General features: G+C 44.8%; 1 protein-coding gene across 1 annotated transcript in view; it reads right to left on the bottom strand.

The window, feature by feature from the left end:
- abcg1 (ATP-binding cassette, sub-family G (WHITE), member 1) overlaps positions 1 to 10839 on the bottom strand; it is a 19094-nt gene extending 8255 nt beyond the window's left edge. The window contains exons 1-3 of the mRNA XM_084351255.1: positions 10768 to 10839; positions 6470 to 6716; positions 1663 to 1780 (exon numbers count right to left, since the gene is read on the bottom strand). Of these exons, the coding sequence (XP_084207381.1) occupies positions 1663 to 1780; positions 6470 to 6716; positions 10768 to 10830 (428 nt within the window). The 5' untranslated portion in view covers positions 10831 to 10839. The remainder of the gene's footprint in view (positions 1 to 1662; positions 1781 to 6469; positions 6717 to 10767) is intronic.
- Positions 10840 to 11816: the final 977 nt, after the last annotated feature.

The following is an 11816-nucleotide window of genomic DNA, read 5'->3' as shown; positions in this document are numbered from 1 at the left end:
GCTGCTGTGATGGTTTCTTAATGATGTCATCAGCTGTTTTCGAAACCACATACTACCGTACTGCCTGCTACATACTGCGTTAGTATACACTGTATACTGCGTACTGCGTTAGTATACACTGTATACTGCGTACTGAATGTGGGATTCAGCATGCTACTTCAGCAGACCGACGCCGTTCACACCGCAGTATGCAGTAGCAAGTTTCCCAGAATGCACTTCGTGGCGACCGGCAGCAGTAGTTGTAAAACAGGCGCAAAGCTGTTTTATTTCCCGCTGCAGCGCTGTTAATATGTCACTTTATTAAGTTTTAACATGTTTTCATGTAGAAAGTAACCGTTCAGACCCCCAGTGTGCGGTTAGTTTACTCAGATGACGGCTGTTTAGTAATTTGCCTCGATGTTTTGGGAGAAGTGAAGCTCCAGAAGGAGCGGCTCGTCTCAGAGGCAGCAGCCCGTCTCCAGAGGTGTTCGGCCGGCCAACATGCGTCGTCGTCCCGGGGGAGACAGCAGGCCAGTTATCTTAACGCTAGAGGGAAGCTTCATGTCTGTAGTGGACAGTACACAGTACAGCGCTGTCTCTGGAGCTCTGTGTGTACAGACATCACCAAATATTAATAAAAAAAAGTTTTAATTAACAGAGTACTTTGTTTCATTTCACATGTACAACAGCCTGGATTTCTATTGTACCTACAGCTCTCGTCTCAACAGTCAGCAGCCTGTGACTGTACTTATGTTGTGTGAACAAACATAAACGTTGTACTGCTCCGGAGTACGTGACGAGGACGCCATGATCCCGGCTCCAGCCCATTGCATTGTGGGAAACAGTAGGCAGAGAAGTCTGGTCGGATGCATACTGGAAATATTTCCGAATCAGTACGACATCCGGGAACTTTTCACATACTGCAGATTTTGCTTTTGTTCGCATACTACATACTACATACTGCATACTACATACTGCATACTGCATACTACATACTACATACTGCATACTACATACTGCATACTACATACTACATACTGCATACTGCATACTGCATACTACATACTACATACTGCATACTGCATACTACATACTACATACTACATACTGCATACTACATACTGCATACTGCATACTGCATACTACATACTACATACTGCGTACTGCATACTACATACTGCATACTACATACTGCATACTGCATACTACATACTACATACTACGTACTGCATACTACATACTGCATACTACATACTGCATACTGCATACTACATACTACATACTGCGTACTACGTACTACATACTACATACTGCATACTGCATACTGCATACTACATACTACATACTACATACTGCATACTACATACTGCATACTGCATACTGCATACTGCATACTGCATACTACATACTGCATACTACATACCGCATACTGCATACTGCATACTACATACTACATACTACATACTGCATACTGCATACTACATACTGCATACTACATACTGCATACTGCATACTGCATACTACATACTACATACTGCATACTACATACTACATACTACATACTACATTTTGGCCAAATCAGTACGTACTGGCGGTACAGTATGCGGTTTCCAATACAGTCTCTTCCTGTTTGTAATTAGCACATTAAACAGGTGAGTGTGTCCTCAGCTGACCCGTACCCACCTGTACCCGGCCAAGATATTCATGAGGGTGGATTTCCCGGCCCCTGAGGGCCCCATGATGGCCACCAGGTCTCCGCTGGTGAATTTCCCAGAGATCCCTCTGAGCAGAGTCTTGTAACCTGAGATGGGACAGAAACAATCAGTGTTCAGGTTCCCAGCCGCTCTCAGAGACGCTCTTTGTCCTCCGGTCCTCCGCCTCGGGTTTCACAGCAGTTTGGAGGTTTTTCACATCAATCTGCTTCGATTCACACAAACTCTCAGTGAAACACCCACAAACTGAACCCAGCTGACCTCAGACAGCCGCACCTGCAGTGAAGTCCGGTTCATTCTGGTTAAACTTCAATGTCAAAACCAAGTGAGAGAAAAGACAGAAGAAGCTTCTGTGAGACGGACGAAGCTCCTCGTCATGTCTGATGTTTGTTCAGTGTGTTCACAGATAAACGTGAATTTATTCAATCGACCAGATCATAAACAAATAAACAACAACACAGCTGCTCCGTCTGATGAAGAGCAGGAGCTCAGTGACCAGGACCAATCTGGTGACTGGTTACCATGGAAACCAAAGAGGATAGTGATGATGATGGTGATGATGATGGTGGTGATGATGATGATGATGATGATGATGATGATGATGGTGATGATGGTGATGGTGATGATGAAGAGCTGCAGTGTTTCTCTGCTGATGGAGGCTGAACGCTGGTTAATGAGATTATCAGATTTAATCTGATCGAATCTGATTTAATCTCCCTGACCGACAGTAACCTCTACTGCAGTAATACACACTGTACTACCACAGTACAGTGTGTATTACTGTAGTACTGTGGTAGTACAGTGTGTAAAGTATTGACACCTGATGTACTTTAAAGTCGTGTGGGAACACTTTACAATATGATACATAAAGATGAGACGAGTAGATTATTATTTAATCTCAGCTATGAGTCATAATAATTCTGAAGTGTCTCTGTCTGTCCTCCGACTGTCTGTCCTCTGACTGTCTGTTCTTCGACTGTCTGTCCTCCGACTGTCTGTCCTCCGACTGTCTGTCCTCTGACTGTCTGTCCTCCGACTGTCTGTCCTCTGACTGTCTGTCCTCTGACTGTCTGTCCTCTGGGATCTTCTGTCAGCTGATCATTAGATGAAGATGAGTCGATGAGTTCCTGTAAATAAAATAGTGACTGCTGACCTTTTTATTAACCATGAAGGTGGTCAGCAGTGACTAAACACAACACTCAAGTTGTGTTGACGTGTCAGACCACAGTGTGAGACTGAGGTGTGTCCTGTGCTGCCGACAGCAGAGAGGAGAAACTCTGCAGGTTTCTGTGAGCAGACTGAAGTCTTTGTCCTCTTCACGCTTTTCTTTCTTTCTTTTGTCCTGAAAAGCTGAAACACGAGACGAGCTTTCCTCTCCACGTTCACTGCACGAGGCCTCATCGTCACACGGGACAAATCAGTTTTAATTACACGTCCTGAAGCTCTGCTAGTTCTTCTGTCGTCTGAGCACACTGGACCTGCTCCACCGGGACCACATCATGTCCTCTGACACGGTCCTCGTTTAAAATATAATAACAATATCACTGAAAATTAACTCCTAACATGATTTCATCAGGAAATATTCAGATGGCTGGTAAAAAAAAGTCATTATAGTTCTTTATTTCCTGAAGTGAGTGAAGTTTTTAAACATTTGCACATTAATAATATAAACACTTGAAGATGTGAGAAACATTTTGGATTTCAGCTCCCATGAGTCTCAGCAGCGTCATCAACAGTCTGACATGTGACAGTGTGTCAGACTGAGGAAATATGTTTCATACGTTTAATATGTATTTAATATGAACACGACTTTGACACCTGCATCTCTAAAGTGTCCATAAATATATCTGGTATGTAAAGAACGAGAATGTTCAGAATATGGTGAGAAACTGATGATATTTATAATTTATATACATGAACATGAACCAGACTGTGATGCTGGAGTGAGACGCTCGTCTGTGAGTGGATCTCTGTCGGGTCACGTGACTCTGATGGTTTTAATCTGGATCACTGTTGTTGACTTGTGTTCAGAGAACAGCTGAAATAAAGTTTGACTTACTCACATCTGTTCTCTGTGTGTTTGTTGAGGAGTAACATGTAAGTAATGGATTACAATGATACTTTATCATAGTGCTGTTTACAGAGGAGCAGTGGTGCCTCAGTCCTGACCCGACCCACAAACATCAGCAGGTGGTTTTCTGTGACAGAGCTGCTTCTAATCTGACCTGCAGCTATTTACAGCAGGAGACCCTGACTGGGATTAACAGATTACAGCTGGGTAATCCCCCCGCAACACACACACACACACACACACACACACACACACACACACTCACACACTCACACACACACACACTCACACACTCACACACACACACACACACACACTCACACACTCACACACACACACACAGACTCACACACACTGTTGTTTGTCTGAAGCTCTGCAGGTGGAGAGTAACTGAGTACATTTACTCAACTGCTGTCGTTTCACTAAAATTATGAAGTACTTGTTCTTCTTCGTAATTACTTTAGATGTTCTGTGATCGACTTTTCAACACTGTGATGATGATGAATCTGTCCCCATGACAACCTTTAACTTGATGACATCATCAGTCATTTATCCACCTGAAGTTAAGAATCTAACCTGAAACACTTCAGTTTTATCAACCAATCACAAGTCTCTGGTTAGGGCTGTTACTGAAGTCAGATTAATGAGCGTCTGTGACATAAAACCCTCATGTTTGTATTCTGAGCGGCGTGCCGCCAACGAGCCGCCAACTATGAGCCGAAGATGAGCCGAAGATGAGCCGAAGATGAGCTCAAGATGAGTCCAAGATGAGCCCAAGATGAGCTCAAGATGAGCCCAAGATGAGCCCAAGATGAGCCCAAGATGAGCCCAAGATGAGCCCAAGATGAGCCCAAGATGGGCTGAAGTACAGGCTCTGACATGTACTCAGAGTATCAGAGTAAAAAGTCTCCCTCTGAAGGACGTTTGTGGTCAAAGCTAACTGAAGCTCACGTCATATTAATATAATTCAAAGACTATTAAAGTTAAAGGTAGAGTCAGCAGGATTTGTCCCAGCTGTTCCTGAACGCACCACAAAGATAGTTGATAGTTGAGTCTCATTCCCAGGACGTCAAATAGCCACATGTTGGGTTGGTAAAGCGTCCCGAGCAGCAACAAAGAGAGACAATAAGAAACTCTCTGCAGATACGAGACACTAACACGCCTTTTCTCCCCGTTCAGCCTCCCTCTCTGTCTGTTCACGTCTTTCACGTCTTTGTCTCGTCTCGCTGCGTCTGCCGTGCGTGATGTGCTCTGATAGGTCGACATCAGTCTGTGATGTTGGGAAGGCGGCGTGCGATGACGCCAAATAACAATAATCCATAATTCACCTCAAATGCATCAAACTAAAGTAACGAGGCTGTTTGAAGCTGTGAGGAGGAGAAAGTTCAGATGTTTGTGTTCAGATGTAGAGAGGGAAAGTCTCAGAGATACTCAGGTACAGTACAGGTACTGAGATCGTAGAGGAGTACAAATACAAATGTTCACATAAACAATAAACTGGACTGGACTCACAACACAGATGTCCTGTGCAAGAAGGGCCAAAGTCGTCTCCATCTGTTGAGGAGACTGAGGTCCTTTGGTGTGTGCAGGTCACTGCTAAAAGCTTTCTATGACTCTGTGGTAACATCAGCGATCTTCTACGCTGTGGTCTGCTGGAGCTGTGGAAGCTCAGAGAGGGACAGGAAGAGACTCAAGAAGCTGGTCAAGAGGGCTGGCTCGGTCTCGGACTGTCCTCTGGACTCCACTGAGGAGGTGGGTGAGAGGAGGATGTTAGCCGAGCTGACATCCATTATGGACAACCCCTCTCACCCCCTACATGAGACTGTGGGGGCCCTAAGCAGCTCCTTCAGTAACAGGCTGCTCCACCCGCGGTGCAGAACAGGACGCTGCCGCAGGTCGTTCATCCCGTCTGCAGCCAGACTGCAACACCACAAACTCTTAATGTAGCAGCATAAGCACCTGAACACCACCATATGCTGCTATTACCACTTCTACCTCCACCGTATTGTGCAGTTACCGTGTGCAATAATACCTTGTTAATACCCTTTTATTGTATTTTATTTTATTTTTCTACACATTTATATTTTCTGTCTCTTATTTAAATCCTTTTAGTATTTTAAGTCCACTTGTTTTATGTCCCCTGTACGTATTGGATGTCTGTCTACCTGCTGCTGTAACAACTACATTTCCTCATAAATAAAACATTTCCACAGATAAATAAAAGTCTAAAGTCTAAAGTAACAGAGTATTTGTACTTTGTTACTTCTCACCTCTGGGTTTCATTTACAATCTAAATCTGAAGACGTATGAAAGTTAAAATATTGTGGAAAACTGAATTATAAGCAGGTGTGTGTCAGGTGTGTGTTTCAGGTGTGTTTCAGGTGTGTGTGTCAGGTGTGTGTTTCAGGTGTGTGTCAGGTGTGTGTGTCAGGTGTTTCAGGTGTGTGTCAGGTGTTTCAGGTGTGTGTCAGGTGTTTCAGGTGTGTGTCAGGTGTGTGTCAGGTGCGTCAGGTGTGTGTCAGGTGTGTCAGGTGTTTCAGGTGTGTGTCAGGTGTTTCAGGTGTGTGTCAGGTGTGTGTCAGGTGTGTGTCAGATGTGTTTCAGGTGTGTGTCAGGTGTTTCAGGTGTGTGTCAGGTGCGTCAGGTGTGTGTCAGGTGTTTCAGGTGTGTGTCAGGTGTGTGTCAGGTGCGTCAGGTGTGCTGGTACCTTTCTTCCTCCACCAGGGTCCCTCCCTCACAGAGTACGACACGTCTCTAAACTCGATGTTGACGGCCGGTCTCCGTGGTAGCGAGGAGAACCTCTGGGCCTCCGTCAGGTTGTTCTCCACCTTCTTCAGGTGTCCCTGCAGCAGCGGCGTCTGCTGGCTGCCCGCCGGCCGCTTGTTGACCACCTCGTCCATACAGACGCACACCGTCCGGGGGTCCAACATCAGGTCCGGGGGCCCGTTGGTGTTCTGCGGGAGAGATCGGGGACGTCAGACTCTGCAGCTCACAAATATCAACCGATCAGAACCATGTTTAACCTCAGAGGCGGAGCCAGACTTTCTGGACTGTGGAGACCCGACTGGAGCACCAACATCCGGCTCCTGACATCACAGTTGTTGAATTCTGGGAACTTTGACAGACTTGTTGCACAAACAGTCTGACAGCGAACAGAAGCAGTGTGAGCGTCACGCCTCTCTCCACGACCGGCACCGGCCCGACCGGACCACAGAGCTCAGACCTTCATCCCTGCTTGTTGTCGTCTGGTTATTTCATTTTGACGGGCTGTGACCTGTAACCAATCAGATTTTGTAGGAGGCGGGACATCGAGTGAGAAAAGGAGCAGTCTATACTGCTTTACTTTGTTTATATGTGGCGGACCCTGCCACCCCATATAGCTTCAAACAGTGTTCTGGGACCTTATTTTCCTCTGAGAACAGCTCGTTTATTCACTGATGGAAACATTTTTAATTATTATGACCTCATTAATATTGTAAATATTAAACACAGCACACAGCTGATCTGAGTGGACCTGTGAACTGTGACAGGAGCGCTGCTGAACAGCTGCTGCGAGTTCACTTCCTGTAAACACTTTGTTGTATCTGTAAACAGCAGAATGACGTTATCTGCTCATTACTTCTGTCTCTGTGATGAATTCCCTGAGCTGCTGTTATTGTTCTGCAACTCAAAATATGAAATATCTTTGACAGAAGATTTAAAGATTTGTTGAACCTCGATGGCAGAAATGATACTGGTGTGATATTAATCAATGTCAGAGGAGCTTTTACATCTGAACAGAACCTGAACAGAATCAAGAGACAGAGTCACAGCTCAGCTCTCACCTGCAGGTTTATTCACCTGCTGAGTCAACATGTTGCTGCTCATCACGCTCACCACGTTTACATGATGTGAGAAAGAGTTGATTCACTCTTTCATGTGGACGTCTTCGTCGGACCTGAACTGGCCTCGGCGTTCTGCACGTGAACCACAGCCCCGCGCTGGGATTTGACCCCGAAGTCGTCCATGACATAAATCAGTTTCAGGAAGCCGGGAACAAGAAGAAGAAGACGACACAACGGCCGTGGTGGAGTCAGACACACTTCTGTCAATAGATGGATTCTGTCCGGTTCTTGTGTACCGGGTCAATGGCAGCAGTCCAGTTAAATGTCCTGGTCGAGCTGTGACTGTAGCTCGACTGAAGCCTGCATGGAAACATAGTGAGTGAGAAGTGGTGCGGTCAGAAGTAAGATCACCTGAACAAAGTCTCACCTGCTGCTGAGAGAAAACTGGTCTGATGGTCAAGAGTCAACCAGAAACCACCAAAAACCAAGTCTGCAGCGAATCAGAAGCTCCACAGTCAGGTGTGTTTTACATCAACATGAGCTGAGAGGCTGCTGTGTTGAGAGAAGCTCTGATCCAGACGCAGAACCTTAAAGCTGGACTGAAGTCTGCTGCTGATCACATGGACGAAGAAAAACCTTCTGGAGGAAAACTTGTTTGACCACAATGAGCACCAATATGTTTGGGGGAGAGAAGCTGAAGCCTTTAACCCCAAACACACCAGACCTACTGTCCAACATGGTGCTGGAAGTGTTCTGCTGTGGGGCGGTTCTGCTGCCAGTGGATCTGCTGCTCTATAGAAAGTAAATGAAATAATGAAGGAGGATTATCTCCAAACTCTTCAGGAAAACCTAAAATCATCAGCAGCAGATTGGGTCTTGGGTGCAGTTGGGTGTTCGAACAGGACAATGATCCAAACACACATCAGAAGGTGAAGGAACGGATCAGTCAGGCCAGAACTGAGGTTTTGAACAGACTTCTTAAAGTCCAGACTTGAACCCCATCAGAACATGTGGACTGTGCTGAAGAAACCAGTCCGTGTCAGGAAGAGAACAGATTTAGTTGAACTTCAGTGATTGAGTCCAGAGGAGCGTTAAAGACTCATCCAGAGGACCAGAAGCTTGATGAAGATCAACAGCAGCTGACTGAGGTGAAAATGACCGAGAGACATTTAACCAAAGATTATATTCACCGTACGTTTATTTATGGTCCATGTTCAGAAGACCGATAATAAATGAAATGATTGAACCAAACTTCATGAATGATTTAATGACATCGCAGAAACATGAGAGCTGAAGGACTCAGCTGCAGACTGACGTGATGAACATGTTGGATGGAAACGACGCGCGTCTGAATGCTGCTGTATAAATAAAGTTTGACTTCCTCTGGCTGTGTGAGCCGCCGGCCGGGCGGCGTGTGAACATCCTGCTCCATATGGACTCTAATCTGAGGCTGCGGGTCACTGTCGGACACAGAAGAGCTTAGTCAGCCGGGATTTACAGCCAGAGACGGACCAGAATAAACAGACTGAAGACGGCCGCTGTGATTCAGCAACAACAACGTCGTCATCGTCGTCACCAGAACCGTTTATTTCACCTACGAACAAACAATCTTCATGTTTGTGTTCCTGGAGCGTCATTACAACCGACCAATCACGTCTCTGTGATGTCATAGAAGACGGGAAAATATGACGATGGGAGAAGTTTTCACATTTTAACGTTGTGAAGAGTTTTTGTTCCTGAACTGAACCATCAGACGACTCCAGCACCTTCATCAACAAACCCACCAGCCGGGAATCAAACCCACAACCCTCCAGCTGTGAGGAGACAGTCCTGACCACTGACCCTCCATCAGCTCCATCAGTACTTTTTACAACACAAACATTCACCATCAACACATCTGAAAAGTAACTAGTAACTAACACTGTCAGAAGTACCTCAAATTTGTACTGGTACAGAAAATGTACTTAGTTACATTCCAGGTTACAAACACTGATAAATGATGATGTAATCGAATACAGGTGAAGTGTTTGAGAACGTGTTTGTTGAGTTTTATGTTTCCACTGATGGAATGTAACTAAGTACTTTTACCTGAGTATTTCCATTATCTCCTACTTTATACTTCCACATTTCAGACAAATATTGTACTTTTTACTCCACTACATTTACTTGATTACTTTAGTTACTAGTTACTTTACAGATTACATTCTGCATCAGAGCCAAAGAAGAACGTTTTTAAATTAATTAATTAATTTCACCATCAATCAGATAAAAAACTGACTGTGATAATCATCTGTGTGACTTTGACCAAAGTAATCTTTTAACACAATATCTTTACTTTTACTCAAGTATGACTTCAGTTACTTTTTCCTACACTGATTGTTTGAGAGTTAAAACTCTTCAGTTCATCTTAAGATGAAGTTCTGCTTATTAAACCAAACGAAACACGATGAGCTTCAGTTTCAACTTCAGTCCTCGTGCGCTCATAATAAAGTCTCATTAAAACGTGTGTTTTCTAAATGGAGTCTGGTACAAAGAGGCTCCAACAGGAGCAGCTGCAGTTCTTCATGTTTGTCTGTGTCCCAGTCCAGTCTGTCCCCTGTCCCTGTCTCTGTCCCTGTCTGTCTCCAGTCTGTCTCTGTCCCTGTCTCTGTCCCTGTCCCTGTCTCTGTCTCTGTCCCTGTCTGTCTCCAGTCTGTCTCTGTCTCTGTCTCTGTCCCTGTCTGTCTCCAGTCTGTCTCTGTCCCTGTCTGTCTCCAGTCTGTCCCCTGTCCCTGTCTCTGTCCCTGTCTGTCTCCAGTCTGTCTCTGTCTCTGTCTCTGTCCCTGTCTGTCTCCAGTCTGTCTCTGTCCCTGTCTCTGTCTCTGTCTCTGTCTCTGTCCCTGTCTGTCCCCTGTCTCTGTCTCTGTCCCTGTCTCTGTCTCTGTCCCTGTCTGTCTCCAGTCTGTCTCTGTCTCTGTCCCTGTCTGTCTCCAGTCTGTCTCTGTCTCTGTCTCTGTCCCTGTCTGTCTCCAGTCTGTCTCTGTCCCTGTCTGTCTCTGTCTCTGTCCCTGTCTGTCCCCTGTCTCTGTCTCTGTCTCTGTCCCTGTCTGTCCCCTGTCTCTGTCTCTGTCCCTGTCTGTCTCCAGTCTGTCTCTGTCTCTGTCTCTGTCCCTGTCCCAGTCCAGTCTGTCCCAGTACTCACCATGATGATGGAGTTGGTGACGGTGGGGTTGTGGACGGACCAGGCGGCCATCAGACAGGCCATGGCCGAGACACAGCAGCACTCTGACACACACTCATCTGATCACTGCTCACTGACACACACCAGCCCCTATCACAGCCTCTGGCCCCGCCCACACACCTGCTGACCACGCCCCTGCTCTCAGATTGGTGGAGGGGTCCGCCTGTTTGTTTGTTGTGGAGTTGATCTGTGAAATGAATCAGTTCAGATTTAATGACAATAAAACATTTAAAAATGAAAATATGACATAAAATATAAACAACAATATGAAGAAGTCCTGCATCCAACTTGTTCTAAGTAAAAGTACAAAAGTACTTAAAGTATCTGATATTAAATGTACTTAAGTATCGAAGTATCAGTAAAGTAACTGATCCATATATTATGTATGTATATAATGTTTACTGTGAGTCAGCTGACCGGCACAATCACAATGTTCTACTTCAGCTCTGATGCAGCATGTAGTCTGTAAAGTAACTAGTAACTAAAGTTATCAAATGAATGTAGTGGAGTGGAAGCATAAAGTAACTAAAATGGAAACACTCAAGTTAAGTACAAGTACCTGACATTTGTAATTGAGTAAAAGTACTTAGTTACATTCCATCAGTGGAAACATAAAACTGAGATGATTACAAACTCATCACCTGTATTCGATTACATTATCATCTTTCATCAGTGTAACCTGGAAAGTAACTAAGTACATTTACTTAAGTACTCTACCAGTACAAATTCAAGGTACTTTCCTTGAGTATTTCCATTTTCTCCACTTTTAACTTTCTGCTTCACTTCACCTCAGAGGCAAACTTTGTGACTTTTACTCCACTACATTTGTCTGACAGCTTTAGTTACTAGTTAATTTTCAGATTACCTTCCTGTCCAGTGAAAACCTCGTATCTCTGGATGTGCTGATGATGAATGTTTGACAGTGTGGTTAAAAGTACCAACAGTCAAGTAAAAGTCTTAAGGTATCTGATATTAAATGTACTTAAGTACAAAAAAAATACCAGTGAAAG

Source organism: Pagrus pagrus (genome assembly GCF_965226575.1).
Source record: "Pagrus pagrus genome assembly, chromosome: 4".
NCBI classification, from domain to species: domain Eukaryota; kingdom Metazoa; phylum Chordata; class Actinopteri; order Spariformes; family Sparidae; genus Pagrus; species Pagrus pagrus.
Note: the sequence above shows the minus strand (reverse complement) of the source record. Positions and strands in the feature narration are given on the sequence as shown.